We start from the raw sequence: 17,642 nt of genomic DNA on the forward strand, positions 1-17,642 counted from the left end.
TATATATATATATATATATATATATATATATATATATATATATATATATATATATATATATATATATATATATATATATATATATATATATATATATATATATATATATATATATATATATATATATATATATATATATATATATATATATATATATATATATATATATATATATATATATATATATATATATATATATATATATATATATATATATATATATATATATATATATATATATATATATATATATATATATATATATATATATATATATATATATATATATATATATATATATATATATATATATATATATATATATATATATATATATATATATATATATATATATATATATATATATATATATATATATATATATATATATATATATATATATATATATATATATATATATATATATATATATATATATATATATATATATATATATATATATATATATATATATATATATATATATATATATATATATATAGTTCATTATTTATGAGATATCAAAGACTTAATATCATTTCTAACTAAACTACATTCTAGAATTCGAGGATGAATTGCATACTAATTGATCGTACAAAGTGGAAATTTTTTTGTATGTCAGTTTTTAACACTCTTGGAAACGTTAGATAGTATATTTACAGTTTATTTACAGTAGTATATTTACATGACAGAGAAAAATAATAACTGTAATTTCATAAGGGAAATTCTGAAAAATTTAATTTATTTATATCCAAAAATGACCTCTTATACGTGAAATTCTCAGTCCCCTGCCATGTCACAACTACAAAATTTACTCTATAACCCATGCTCAGTGAATGAATTTGAAGTTATTTACTAATTTTTACTTTTTATACATATTTTACAATAGTCACATTTATCATTTATATTTATTTTACTTCAATCGACTTCATTCTATTGAGAAAGAAGCATTTAGCACAAGTCTCACTTGCTCATCTTAGTTCCTGGTCCACCAAATTATTTCTAAAATAGAAAACGATATCTAAGGTATTAACAAACCAATCACATGGAGTAAGTTGAAATTAATAAAATGAAGTATTGTGCACCTCTTATGTTTTGTAGCAAGTGTCCATTCTTGAGTAGCTAAAATTGCAAACTCGTTAACAATCATGTGTTAGAAATTCAAAATGTATTATTTTTACAAAGTTTTATTTCACGTAACGTAAATGTAACATAGGCATTCAACTTCTTTTTTAATATCAGAAGTGAATAATATCCAGGAGCTTGATAAAAGTGTTTGTCTATTGTATTTATGTTACATCGATGCTGATGTTGGCAACTAAGTGATTATCATCTAATGACAAAATCCGCAATCATTTAGTTGCCAACCCAATATTACAATTTAGCCTTGGGTATTATAAAGTAAAGCGTGCAATTTAATTATTTCAATTTACAATAAAGAACGCAAGATCGAGCACTAGTTTGTTTATGTAAGGAGTTTAGTTATTGAGCAGTTTTAAAAATTCAGTGATTATTGTTTTTAAGTTTAACTGACAATGATTAAGATTAATAGCTAGTTTGTTTACGATTAATACGCATTAATTGTTTTTAAATTTGATTATTATTGTTTTCACTTTTAAATTTAAATGACAATTATAAAAATCGATAGTTCGTTTATAATCTGATATAATCTAGTATAATCTTGATTACAAATTACTATTGATGTATGAGTATGGGTGATCAAATTCTATAAACAATCCTTGAGAAAACTAATTATTCTTTAACTAATTTGTGATGAAAAGCGTGAGAAAATATTTGTTCTTTCAAATAGAAAATTTTATATACAGTTGATTATATAATGCTTTTATTGAAATCTCAATCTTTTGTAGATAGCTTTTAAAAAAATACCGATAAAATTACATATAGTTATTCATTTGCCTCGCCGCTTTTATAGCAATACCAGCATGTCCTCCGCTATATCTGACAATATACAATTCATAAATTAAATGGAAAAATTTGTGGACAAGATCACTGCCAAAAGATTCTCACGTTTGTAGAATAGAACTCTATTTCAAAATGGATTGAATTATGACAAATATTTTATATCGCCCTTTTTACATGTTTCGATTCTTCACTGTGTTTTACATTAAATTTTCTCATTTATTTCTTTTCTTAGAATACTCTCTTTTATTAAAAGTATACTAATACGATAAGAATATGATGAATAAAGATTTATTTTACTCTATGATATAGTTTTATAAGCATATAATTTACTGCAATGCCTTTTTAATCATCCTTTAAAACCAAATTATTGTAAAATGTTCTTCTTATTATCGTCTATTTCATTTTGCATAGGTTGCATTAATATTATATTTCTAATCTCTATTTACATTAGTTACGTTCTTTTAAGGTTTTCTTGTTTTTATGTTAAATTATAAAGTATTTTTACTATTACTTTATGTTGCGTTACGTGATATAATGAAATTTCATTTACGAATAAAGTGTATTAAAAGTATATTAAATATATTCATTCGAAAAATAATATAACGCTCTAAATATCTCTAACGTTATGCAGTTCAAAGTAATTAAAAAATTTTCCTGATCAAACATCTGGAACGTGAAGCTATTGTGTATTCAGTGGTACTGGTACACAACTTTCACCAAAGATGCATCCGTTGTGAATAACTTTCATTCACTCGATTATCGACTTTCGTTCGTGCTAAACAAGTTCAAAAAACCATTCTATTGTATACTAGGAAAAAATTGAGATTTTATATAAACTTTCTTCGTGTAAAAATTAGCTTGTTTAGAATCATAAAACACAAAAGATTTTATATGGAACTCCTTATGCCAATACATGATCGATAGCATGAATGTGCAAATTTCTACTATTTCAGTAAAAAAGGAAAGCAGAGCTAAATGTCCTCTTCCTTTGTTTTTAGATTATGGTTATACTTTAAACTCGACTCATGATTTCCAGAATTATTTGATTATTTTACGTTCGCTTATGAATTTTTAGAATCCATCGAATCGCATATTTATGGTTTTGATATAAGAGGAACGGATATATACTGCTCATGAGTATTATATGTGGATACTTTGGTCGATCTGTATTAACAATACATGTATATGAATGTTGCTAAATATATGAATTAATGGGAAACTAATGATTAAGAGATCTTAAGATACTTATTATTAGTAAATGCTGAAAAGATAACAAGATTTTTATGGAATCAACAAATTACGTTATATCATACTAAATTGAAATTTTCCACTTAAATCATTACTAATGCTATATTAAAATTAAATACACGATTCCTCAAAGTATTAAGTGGTTAATGCTAGAATTGATCATAACAGTCTCTCTATGGATTTGGAAGACTCTTCTCTTATCTTATGTACTAAGTATTAAACAAAGTGAGAATCATGAAAGCTCTTTCTAAACAACGAAACTATTCAGAAATTTTTGATATTTACAGTTCGATAATTCGAATAAGAGATAAAATTGTTCTGGGACTTTCTATTCTTAATTTTGTAAATTATATCCTACCAAAAATAAACAAGTGCCTACATATATTTGAGCAGTAGTGTACAATGGCATATATGTACATACATAAATAGGAAAAGTTCTTATATCAAATTTAATTTATTTTATAACTATTACTTATAATAAGAATTTGAAAGACGATTACATTTATAATACCTCAAAATATAAGAAATGCATTCTCGAATCCTATATTATAAAACTAAAACTTTTCATAACACGGTCAGAGACGAATTACAATACAATAACCATTTGCCGATTTATATTAAAACATATTTCATATTTGTAGCTTTATTTGCAAGCCTCTTTGTATTTATAATACTTCGAAGTATAAGATGTATATTTCCAAATTCTATATTATAGAAATAAAATAGATTTCACAATAGAAAATCTGTTGAATTTACGATCATTTGCTTATTTACGTACATATACAATACTCGTCACTATATTCTTTCATCGATCAACAGAAAACGCCATGATTTATCTTTATCACTGTCTACTTATAATGTACACGTGGAATAAGTTTCAATGTATAAACATTCTTCATTATTTCCCACGATAATTGCGTAATCGTATAAAGATAGATGAAGAAATATGTATGTATAAAAAGAAGGATGTACGAAAAGAGAAAAAAGATGATGAAAGACGTGAATCAGCTGATTGGTTATTATACGAACATCATTCCAATCAAGTAACACATTACTATGTAAAAAAGAGTCGTTTGTTTTGCATATATATATTATTATTATTACACACACACACGCGCGCGCACATACATACACACACACATTCACGCGTGAATCCGGCCTATAGAATGCAAAATTCTCTCGAGAATACATTCTACGCAACCGTATTGTTGAATAGTAAATTAGGTCTAAATACAAATCGCGCGATCGCTACGCGACCAATCACGAATCTGCGTTATCGGATAAATTACATAGTGAACGGTCACGTTACAGGGTTATTGGTCACTTGACAATTCCTTTAGAGATGATTTCCGGGAAGTATTTAATTGATAGAGAATATCGTGAAGAAATTGCTCGATCGATGTCTTAGCTAGCTACCTGCCTTGTATTCGATGTTAATGTTAACTTATGGCGAGATTACGACATATTCCTTTTCTCTGTTCTCTCTCAGTGTTTCCCTGTTCGCCTATTTTCCTTTGGTCTACTGTCGGCTTTCTACATAATAAATGTCGCTTTCAGTCATATTTAGACGTTTCGTTTTAGTTATTTTAAGTTCAAAGAAATATTTGATCGATTGATTGATTTAATGATTTGTTTGCGTAGCATCAGATATGGTATAGTACTACAAGTTTTCAACCAAAGTGCAATTTTACTGCATCGCATCGTTACGATAAAAAAATTTTGATGGAAATAAATATAAAGAATTTCGAGAAATAGAAATTTATCGCGATGTAACGTGTACAGTGTAAAACATTTTATAAAATACAATACAATACGTACTGCGAATAGAAGAAGAATTTTATTAATGTATAAGTTAGATATATACACCGAAATAAATCTATATTTGGTCAGAAAGATCTTTGGCAGTTACTATATATATATATAAGTCTCGATTCAATTCAAATTTCAAATCTCGTAAAATGATATTTCAAATAGTACAGTCCTTCGAAAATTAGTAGACACATCGCCTTTCGTAAATTTCGACAATTTTTCAATTTTATGTGTTACCTGAATCCTTTTTACAATATCAAAGTATATTAAAGTAATATTAAATTAATTAATTAATTAAATTAAAATTAATATTAAAGTGATATTATTAGTGAAATTTAGAAACTGACACTAATAAATTTTCCTGTTTAATAGTAAAAAGAATGATAATGAGCAAAATTAAATTTTGCAAACTATCTGATGCTTCTATTCGATGTAAAATTCTACAATCTACAATCTATAACTTATTAATTTACTAATGTTATTAGTAAATTACTAATTATTACTTACTTACTTAATTATTTGCTTAACATAAGCAAACGTAGATTCCAAGTAAATGTAAAAAAATATTTGCGATGTTGTTAAAGTTTTCAGTTTATGGAATTGATCAGTATGGTCTCTAAATATCTCAATTATCAACCAAGTAAAAGAAAAGAAATTTTTTATAAATCACGTACATTCAATGTTAAGATTTATAATAAATTTGGCATTGGTCATGAATAATCAGAATACCTGTTCGTGTGATTTTCTTATACGAGTTGAAATTTGAAGAAAATATTGCAAAAATTATTGAAAATTATATTTGAAGAAATTCGTGACGTTGGTACGCGAGATTCAAAACAGAATTTTCTGGATAGAAAATGAATCAGGAGAAAGAAAGGTCATTGACATCTATACACAATAGGTAATATTTTAAAAGATTGTTAATGACATGAGAAATGGAGAAACAACAGGAGAAATAGCGTTCGAAATGAATGTAAGTCATTCTACTATTATTCGTCATTTGACTTAAATTGGAAAAGTAAGGGAAATGGACAAATGGGTTTTGTATGAGTTAATTAAGCGAGGCACAGACGCAGAAGCTTCGACTTTAGAGTTTAGACAAGTGTCAGAACTCGTCTTGTTACTTGAAACAAATAAGCAGAATTTGTTTATAATTTATTTGTTTTATTACTAGCAAGAAAAATTGTTATTATTTATTAAAATATGCACATTTGTTACACTCTTCCTATTCTGTCGATCTCTCATCTACGAGTTGTTTACTTTTCCAATCAATTTTTGAACAATTTTTTAACGAAAACATTGTCTCGGATAATTTTTCTAAATAATTTTTAAACTCCAGAGGGAAGAATAAAGAAAAATTTTAAATATACATAGTATTTATTCATCCAAGACTTATATATTATGATCGTTTCTTTCCATCTGGTCTTAATATATACGTATGCACTATAAGTACATAGTTGAATTTATTGGGCTATATGTATAAATATGTACACTATACACTGGCTGTTTAAGGTATGTTTTCACGTGACAGTAAATCGTGACTTTTACGGTCATGATACTAAATGTTACGACTTTTGTCGTCATGAAAACTACATGTCGCATTGTTGTGACATTGGACTCACTGTCGCAACGTTACTGTTACGAAATCAAGGTAGGCTTTATTTTCTAGTGACATTTTACGTTAATGTTACGTATGAAACTTGGTGAAAACCAGAGTGTTGTATTATCGCGACAATGCTCGTTCTTGTGCAATAAAGCGAACGAAGAACTACGAAGCGAACGGAGAAGTAGTTAGATAGCGGTTAAGGAAACACGGGGGAAGAAAGACGTTTCGACGTTGTATCGTTCTTATCCGAGTACGAAAAACGTCCATGTCCATGTCTATGAAATAAAATATGTAGATACACATTTTAAAAGTAGATTAACGAAAAGTGAAGAATGATGAAAACGCTACGAAAAAAGCTTAGGAGCATACGAGCAACTTATAACACAGAGGTAGAATTAAAATTACAATTAAAAGTTCTAAGAAAAGTGATAGAAAAGTGGTAGAAAAGAATAGCCGCAAAGAAATATTACGCTGTACTAGACCTGTGTTGTCCTACAGTGTTACGGTCGCAACAAAAGCCGTGACTTGGGATTTCCTACGTGCGTTTGCCGCGCCGTACGCGTTTGTACCAGAGGTAGTCTTTCGTTTTAATAATTTTAAGCATGAAAATAATAAAAAAATTAATAAACCAAGCTTACTGAAATCAAATGATAAAATGTTCACTATCTTTTATCTTACATGATTATCAAGATGGAATACAGAAATTTCGTTATCGTACGGAAATGATTGATCCTAAGTTCTCACAAGATGCACCTTCATATTACGGTCGATGCCAGACAAGTGACGCGACATCGCAGTTGCGACTGTTGTGCAATTGTGCGATTGTCGCAGATGGGCGATGCGATGCCACCGCGATTTTGCACCAAGCACAATACGTTATGAACGTAGCTACTTATTTAGGAATGTGCGGTAGTGGTGTACCCGATGATTGTTGATGTACTGGTGATTCTTGACGCCGAAGTAAAACGAAGATTAAGAATAAAAAAAATTGTGTTTTCGGCTTTATTTTTTAATTATTGACAATTAAAAATATCCCTGCACGCGAGCAGTACTCCTTACACGAACGAAAGGAGGTCGGTCTAAGCGAGGAGCGATCCTCACTTCGAGCGGTATATGAGCGGCAGCTCGCACAAGTTGTACAGAAGAAGATCATGGTATTCAGAGACGTAAACAACCTGTGCTTTAGCCTGTTCAGTCCCCAGATTTAAATCCCCTCGATTTTTACTACTGGGGACACATAAAGATGCAATACGGCAAAATTTTAAGCGAAGAAGGCTTTGTGTTTGCAAAAGAACGGAGGACATATCGAACGACTATTGTAATTTGTTGTACTTTTTGTGGACATGCACGGCCGGAGCTATCGCAGTGCGTGTGTGATTTCGCTGTAGACACTCGCGGAAGCAAGGGATTAGAGGAAACATTAATCCTCTCTACTTGGGCAGTTTTCGATATGCTCTTATCGATTTCCACGAGTAAGCAGGTTTAATGTTCAATTTACCATTTCTTCTGCAAAACGTCGCGCGGAGTTGTTTATGAATGCCATGATTTTTTTTTCTACAACTTGTACGAGGTAAGCTGTCGCTCATGTGTCGTTCGGAGGATCGCTCCTCGCTTAGGTTGATCTTTCGTTCGTGTAAGGACGTTTGCTCGTGTGTAGGGATATTCTTAATTGTCAATAACTGAAAAACAAAATCGAAACGCAAATTTTTTATTATTGATTGTCGTTTCATTTCGGTGTTAATCAATTGCGTAAAATCAGTAGCCGAACATCCTTACGTAATCGTACACCCCACGAAACGCGTAGCGGTATTCTTATGTTTACGTTGTCTTTGTCTTTTACACATCAAATTTGACAAATTAATGGTATAATATCTATTAAAGTAATAGTCTATCGTTAAATGCGTCCGTACCTTTTTGTAGAAAATTTCCAGCTGGGTCGATCAATGTTATAAAAAATATACAGTGCCATTTAAAAAACAGTCTCCTTGATATCTCAGAAAATATAATTATATAAAAAAATAAAATTGCATTCCTCCCTTGATGAGTCCCTTGAAATGCAATACAATTTATTTAAGACGTTTTTCGATAAAACAAACCAACCAATAGGTAACAAGTTATTTTAGTTTTTTTGATAGTACTACATACTATGACAGTAGTACATACTATATACATACTTCTTATTTTGTCATTGATTCACCCTATATTTAATAAGTTCAAAAGGGATTCTTATAGTTAATGATTGCAGTAGAAAGACATAATAAGTTCATTATTATCGATCTTTTGATTTTAACGGAATCGAGAACAAATATTTTTTTAAATGTAAAATTGCTAAAAATAAAAAGAATCTTAGCTCTAGTCAAAGGTATGATTATTACTATCGTATTTTCCTGTTAAACACTGAATTATTTTCTATAACTAATAAGAATTGCCACTGTATTTTGTACATTAATTTTAATGATATACTTGCAAGAAATTCCTCAGAAAATAAGCTTAGGTATAACACCCTAAAGTGGAATACATACATGCTCTATTTTGATAGCGTCTCATATGCACGAAGAGTTGGTGCTGTATGCTACGCAAAATTATGCAGAACGGCGTTAAACGTTCGTGTTTAATATCGCCATGTACGGACGGAACTCTCGTTTCGTTGGTGGTTTGTTACCAGTTTGCCGTTCAACTCGATTATATGTAGTTGCTCTTGTTGTGGCGAGTTTGCGTAGTATAATCGGTCTTCCTCTTCACGAAAGCCCGTTCGTGAGGAAAGTTCACCGTAACGTTTGTCTTAGTTTGATCTGTACTCTACTCAAGTCTGCTTTACGTAGTACGTTGAACAATGTCGCGTGTGTAAAACAATGTCATCTTAATCTTCGAATCGATATCGTTCGTTTGGCTGATAATCTAACTCTGGAAACAATTGAAACCTACAGAAGATCACGATAAGGCATATTATTTTTACATTTTCTTCAAAAGAGTAATTGTACAATTTATTTTACACGAAGATTATGGAAGAAAAACGCGATAACTACATTTTTGCTGATTTTTTGACTCCAATGTCATTTTAGGATTAAACAGAAGGATTTTAATGCGACAATTGGAAACGGAAACATTCTGTTAAGTCTAAAGAGGAAGTCTAGAGTAAATCTTTCAAAAATAGTTGATTACTTGATGAAATTTTGTGGAAACCAAATATATGTACATTTAGTATAATTATTAAGACAAGCAATATTTTAATATACTCGGTATTTTAATAGTACGAGTATGAAAATATGTTTATAATTTTGAAAAGTACGAAGGAACATATACTTGCAACGAAAACCAAATATATAAAAATACAACTTTGGTAACGCGGGATTGTTCGACAACGTATTGAATTTTAATACTGCTTCCGTATAAAAAAATAGGAAATGTCATTTATTATATGCTTTCATGTAAACTCCATATATCATTCTTACAGCTTTCAAAACTCGATATATGTACTACATTAATTTCTTTTTGATATCACGGTTAAATATGTATTTTTCCATTTTTATGATTATTTAAATTGATTGTTATAATTTATAATGTTAGGTATACATTTGATTGTTTACAACACTTAATAAATCAGTGATTTATTTTTCGAAAGCTAAAATATCGATAAATTTCGTTGTAAAATAAATTACCCTATGAATTTCTTATTGAAAAAATTTACATAGCCGCCGATTGTTGGAGTCTTTGTCATCGTATCATTTTCATATACACGCATACGACATATTTTTAATGTCTTATTTATTCCTAAATTTAATACTTATAATATTCCTATGAATCGATTACGTAAGGATTTGAGAAGAATACAAATATTTTTGAATCAAAACTCGTGCATAATAATTTTGCAAATCCGATATATTTAAAAGGTTCATATAAAAGGGAAAGAGATTGGTAGCAGCGTAATTGGCACTCCGAGTGCAACGGATCGTTAATTATAAGCTAACTCGGGCGTCCTTGCAGAATCAATGTTCATTTTAATGTGTATTATCGCTCCGTTACGAGTTACGAGCCGGGGCTTCGGCAGCGCGAGAGGCCGGCGAGAGTATTTTGGGGCTTAGGGAATACGGTTGCGGTGTGTTAGCATTAACACTAGCAGATATGTATATAGACGAACCTGGCGCGAGGTCAGCGAGTCAGCCGCAAGAGGTTGAAAGTTGGAATTGCGTGAACGAACGCGATGCGAAATTGGCGAATCATCGAGACAGGCGGCGTAAGCAAACTATTTAACTCGACGCGGAATCGGGGAGCCACTCGATTAAAAAGATTCTCTTTTGGATCGAGACGCGCGAATGAATCTGATGCGAAAACAGAGGATCGCAGGGAATGTTAGTAAAAGCTTCGTAACTAGATTAATAAGAATTGACTCGAGCAGTAATGTCGTATCTTGTAGATAAGTTCAATTATGTTATAGTTGTAGAAAACTGTAGAGAACACAACTGTATTTATTGCAAATAAAACATTGTTATAAGTATGTATGTGTCGCGGATAAACAAGCATAATGTGTATTACCTTAAAGTTTAGTCGCACGGTTTTGACGCATTGGCAATGTCTTAAGATTTAAAATTAAGAGCAGTTTCAAAGCGATATCAAACTCAATTTAAACTGATTCGTAAATTCTGACGAGGAAATCCGACGATTGACTGGAAGGGAATTTTAGCCCGATCTCACTATACGACTATATTGACTGTTAAAAACGTGACGCGAAGTAGCACGACGATACTTTTCATGACGTCCTCTCTGTTCTGTCCGAGGAGCGTGATTTATTCAGCTCCTTATATACCATGAAAAATCTCCAAATTTTCGTAGTAGAGGTTGGAGAATTTATCGTATACATATGGAAACCACAATGCCTCAAGAGTTCTGGGAACGACACCCCCGCATGTATCGTACACGCTTTGCGTTTTATCTATAAAGTACAACCGCTGCCGTTGTTCCTTCATTGTTTAGATTTAGATAAATGTTTAAGAGAAAGGCGTTTCTGTTTCCTGAGTGCGCTTCAAGGAATTTGAAAAGTGCAGCAGGAGACAAGATATTCTCCATCTATAACAGCTGGTTTATCAATATCCATCAACTCTATATAGTTGCCTGATAATATCAGAGGATAAGAGTAGATCAAAGATGTTCATTACAAATATATCTTATACATCCTACAATAATTTAAAAGTACATTTATTATTTTGTTCCAAATAAATAATGATTTATCTCGAAAAGTTTCAGAAATCATCCCGAAAGAGTGAATTTTTGATATGGCCCTCTTTTTGGAATTTTTTGAACATGTAAATTGAAAGTTGTCCTGGATTGTTCAACTTGCTCTAAACATTGTTCCAAAGTATTATTTCGCTATTATATCTAATTTAAGAAATAATATGAAAAGCTGTATTTATAATAGAATGGACATTTCTCTACATTGTAACAAAAATAATACAACAAAGGGAACACGTAGACCTGACAACAACCCAGAACAAAAGTTTGAGCTAGCATAAGTACAAGGCTGACTACTTTACTCTTGCATCGACGCTGCTTCCAGACGACATATTATCAATTTTCTCGAAAATGAAAGTAGTCGAATCGAGAATAAAGTATCGTATTCTTGTCCTTTCGGACGGTACACGCGTTTGCTAGTGAGATTAATTTGTAAAAGAAACTGCGAAAAAAGCTTCCGATTTTTCTAACACTTTGATCTACGGTAACTAGTGAAGATGAAACTTGGATCGGAGAAACAAAGATATTTTTCAGATTAGTTACTATGCAAATCATGTATAAAAGAAGATTAACATTTTGAGCAACGTCTTCCTATACATATAACTGCTGTGACGTCCTCTTTAGTTTTCGAGGTATCCATAAAAATATTTGTGATACTTTTACTTTGGCGCTAGGTTCATGTGTGGATATGATTATATTATACATGTGCTTGTGACGCGATGTGTTTATACGTCTCTCGTTTCAATTTGTAAGGACAGGGAGAAAGGAAAAAAATACAATTTATTTTTGTAGTAGATCATCTATTCGGGAGTATATATATTGTACAACTATATATACCAGTAAATGACAAATTTTCTTTCTTTGATATTTGGGTTAGATAATTGAGTTTCTTCGTAAAAGAAACTCTGACAACTGTGGTCTTTTTCGAATAAATATTCGTTTATATTCATAATTCTGGATAACAAGATATCTATAATAAAATACTCCATAGCGCTTACCGTTTAATCAGTTTAATGTAATGAAGCCAAACCTCATTTTTAATTGTAATGTATGTCAGGCATATATAAGATAAATGCAATTACTGCCGTAAATAGGTGCAAACAATAAAGAGCAGTGAAATAAAATTTTGAACCCCAGTATCTCCCTGACTTCACCCGCACCACGTATATTACCACATTTTTCCCACATCTTCGAAGAAACGAGTTGGGACTCTCTTTTCTCTCTCTCTCTCTCTCTCTCTCGCGCTCTTTCTAAAATACCTTTCGTGGTCCTTCGATGAGAGGATTAAAAATTCTTCGCTAGACCATACTATACTAAAACAGATCCGCACGAGGTTTGAATTTACAGAGGTGGTTCCATACGAAACGCTCTGGCTATAGGAAGGGTCCATAGTCCATAACGGATCTCGTGGGCGCGCAAAAAACGCTGTATGGGGCTCGGCATGTTGTGAATCCCATACAGGTGGTATATATTTCCTCGAGTTTCGTGGGACTCTACGATCTGTGTCCGCTGCGGCGAAAGAGGTGGTCTCGGTTCGCGAGACCATTCGCTGTGGGCGTGCACTAATGACTTGAATTAAACTTGTTTCGTCAGGTCGTACCACCTCTCCGAAATCATGTGTTCTGTTGATCCACGGAAAGATATTGTACACGTGATTATATATTTCCGCGAATCGACTAAATTTCTCGATTGCCTCGTTTTGACTCCTCTTTTTATTCTCGTAGCTTAGATTAGGGTATGACGGATATGATACGAAATGGGGAATTTCGTTCATTTTTATCTCTGTTAATGTATTAGAAATTATTATATGATTCAGTTGATAAAAATTGAAATTCTTCATAAACGAATACTAAATTATATAATAAAAACTTTAAATTAAAGAACGAATATTACTATAATGTTAATATTTGTTTGCCACATAATATATTCTGCTATAATATCGCTAGTAACCTTATAGTTAATACAACATTAAATTCCAATTAAAAAATTCCAATCAATTACGATTTTTAATCGTAAAACCTTTTTTTCATTTTGTGCGATTTATAGAAAAAGTAATACTTTGGCATAGTAAAAACTTTGAATAATTAATTACAATTGCATATTTACTTACTTATTAAGTAAAGTAAATAATTACTTATTAAGTAAAGTTTTTCCAAATTTCCTGAATTTGTTTGAATTCTATTAAGATCATATACATTGTATTAACATTCATACTCGCGTGTACATATTACATACTCTGTGTTTCATGCTCCATGCTGCGTGTACGCAATTGTATTTACTATGATAATTAATCTTAAATTTTAGTATATTGTATCTTATATAGAAAAGTATCAGAAAAAGTTTCAAATATCGAAAAAATAACGTACTATCAACTGCCATTTTGATAGTATCTAATCAAAGAGAAATCAAATATTTTGCGATTGGACTATCGTATGTCATGTATTAAATGCTAATCATAAAGTATACATAAAATTTTGGGAAAGGAAACCTTGAAATCCCAGTGATGGTGAACTTGTCTTGATATTTGTTACTACAATATGTATGTACATATTTCGATATACAGCTAGACAGGTTCGAGTGAAAAAAGAAGGTACATGGTACGATCGAAATGACGTGCGTCATCAGTCATCAAGCACGTGATAAATTACCGAGGAGATAATGCTTCCATCGTTTTTCTTAGTAAATCGAGTTGCACTCGAAGCGACGTTTTTTTTAGCTTGCCCAACTTATTACGAGGAATTTAAATTCGAGTTCATTTAAATTTAAATAGTTGCGTAAATATCTTTGAATCTTATATTTTCTGCCAGAGAATATTGTAAAATATATTTGAATATATTTGAGTATCACACATGCAAAAAAAAAAAAATTGTTACGCTTTTAATATCTATTTAAAAAATTGCAAGCATTGAAATATGTCGCGATATGCGGGAAATTTAAAAGAATAAATTTGTGTAACGCGTTAATGTCAGAATAACAAAGTTTGATATCTTTGTTATAAATTTTCTTGACATTGAATATGTATGATTCATAGTAGAAGGAAGAGTATGAATCATACCTATGTGTGATTCTTCTCATTTAATATAGTGGATGATAATTCACCATCACGATAAAACAAAATTTAAAGGGTGGTAATAGCGCACCAAATTCAAACTTCAAACAAATGACATTTCATATGCATCGAATGCGTGATATTCGATGACATTCAACTGGTTTACCATTGTCAATAAAATTTCTTTCTTTTTTTCGTTTTTCAGGACTGTTGAAGTGTTATTGCGATATTTGTACGGACACCAATCACACGTGCGAAACCGATGGTTATTGCTTCGCTAGCACCAGCTTGGAGAATGATATGACCACATATGCCCGGAGGTAACGTATTTGCATGTGTATTTAGCCACGACAGTAATTTCTCACTGATCAAAAAAATCAAATTCTCTTTAATCGCCGATATGTCGTTTTCAGTCGACAAAGGTTAATCTTTCGAACGATCCATTTATTTCTATTGGGTTTACGAAAACGATGATTTCGTTCGAAAATCGTTTTGATTTTTTAATTCTTCGATATTTTGACAATCATGAATAAATTATTTATATGTTTCTATTAAAATTGAATATATGTTACATTTACATTGAATTGGAACATGTAAATGACAATTCAAACGATTTACGTACGTATAGATATTTGTTGTAATATACATATATAAAAGTTATCTACTATACACAACGATACAAGTTACAAATTACATTACGATCCAACATTTGTGAGGAATATTTAAGATAATTTAAGATAATTTTTCTGAATATGTATATTATGTGTTATACAAAATATTTTTTTATAACATGCGACATAATACGACTATCATGATTATACAATTGGTAAAATTTTCAACAAATCCAAAAATGTACGTACAAGTCACGAAAGATCTACTTATTGTATGTTTGCAATAAATGTCTTATAACCTTTATATACAGAGTGGTTCACATATTGGTTACCAAGATGTTTCAGCTCATAGTTTGACAAATAAAATGTTTCGAGTAAAAGTTGTGTCTTTTTGTATCTTGTTTTTCTATGTTTATTTCGTATCTTTTCAGTAGTACCATATATTCTTTTCGTCATATTCTTCTATCTATAGTTTTCATTAGTTTTGGAATATCAATGTTACTTATGTATCTACGATGAAGTAGTAAGTGGCAAGTCAAAAACGAATCAAATTAGTTAACATTAACGAATGAAATGAATTCGTTTTGTAAAGTAGTATAAAGATATGACGAGAGAAATATATGGTCCTATTCAGAAAAGTACTAAGTACAGGATGATTTTTGTTTTTTATGAAGAAAATGATATTTTTGAAATTTCTTTTACATTAGTAAGTTCCTCATTTGACGCCAATGAACATTTACTCGAAACACTGTGTTATTTAATTTACTAAGTTCATTAAGTTCAAATATTCTAGATTACGGGGAGTATCTCGTGTAATATCGCAATATTACATGAACTGTTTTGAATTGTCATTTATATGTTTAATAATTGAACGTAATACCACTACCGTTAAATTTCTACATTGAAACAGACTGTGCGATAAATTTCGTAACAATGGTAAATCATGACATTAGGGGATGAACGATATCGATGTTCATATCAGGGACCAGTAATTAATTTTACTACATCTATGGACGTAAAACAACATTTGCTTCGCGTAATCGCGTTATCTGAAATAAATAGAAGCAATATCTGTCCGCGATAATCGCGGCAAACAATGTGCTTTCCCAACTCGAGTATCCGGCAAAAGTGATTTTTTAACTTAATTCCAGCGTTAATTGGACGTTATTGAGGAATAAATTATGGACAGAGCAATAAAACAAGCGATCAACCAGCGCGGTGTACCGGTGAAGCTCGTCGGTAATGCGTTCCTTTCGTGAAACGCACCGCGTAAAATAAAACAAATTAAATATATAGATACGTCGGATAAAGATTATCATTATCCTTCTTACATATGTAGATGTTTCATTGCCAGTTTTAAATCACGCCCGTTTTATCGAATTCGACATAACGAATTCGCCGTGAAACGTTTCCGGATTTGCTATCAGAGCTAATAATTGTTTGATTTTTATAGTAGCTTAAAAAGTTTCAGTTTTATGGTAATAGAGTAATAATTTACAAAATGGAATCTTTTAAAATTATATTTGAGTACATTTTGGCGTAGACTAAATTTTTTTTTAATACAATATTGTTTTTAAGTAAAGTTACTTCATTTACGATATTTTTGATATTTCTACTTATGGTCGTTAATCCTTTTAATTTCTGACTATATACGTGAAACATAAATCAAACGACTTTATGGTGTATGACTAACTTAAACGATTGACAAATTGAAATTAATGTAACGAGCTTGATTTTTTCTTTGAATTTGAAATATCTAATCGTAGGTAGGTACAATAAATACTAGATTAATTAACGAAAAATTCGAGTATTGAAAGTGATTCGAGCAGATACGAGAAAGTAAAAATTTCGATGTTAAAAAATCCCAATATACAAACTTGAAATCTTCGATGCTAAACGAATTCCATTGAAAAAACCAAATACTCAAAAGCATGCAATATTCGATCGAAAATTTTAATATTAAAAAACATTATTACTCGAAACATTAAATATTCAAGAATTCGAAGAGTCAAACTCCAACTCGTTTCTTCCGACGTATTAAATCAAAAGTAGTCGAATCCAGAATATTTTTTTAAGCGCGTCCAAATATGTAATAAGTCAACAATTATTCGAATAACAAACTATTAGAGCGTATTTGAAAAAAACAGATTCCATTGATTATAACTAATTG

General features: G+C 30.5%; 1 protein-coding gene across 4 annotated transcripts in view; it reads left to right on the forward strand.

Moving 5' to 3' along the window:
* Positions 1-17,642, forward strand: part of LOC100740693 (TGF-beta receptor type-1) — a 70,057-nt gene that overhangs the window by 5,306 nt on the left and 47,109 nt on the right. For all 4 annotated transcript variants that reach the window (XM_033324831.1, XM_012394161.3, XM_003485679.4 and 1 more), the window contains exon 2: positions 15,067-15,181. In XM_033324831.1, coding sequence (XP_033180722.1) covers positions 15,067-15,181 — 115 coding nt within the window. The remainder of the gene's footprint in view (positions 1-15,066; positions 15,182-17,642) is intronic.

Source organism: Bombus impatiens, unplaced genomic scaffold (assembly GCF_000188095.3).
Source record: "Bombus impatiens unplaced genomic scaffold, BIMP_2.2 scf_0075, whole genome shotgun sequence".
Taxonomy (NCBI): domain Eukaryota; kingdom Metazoa; phylum Arthropoda; class Insecta; order Hymenoptera; family Apidae; genus Bombus; species Bombus impatiens.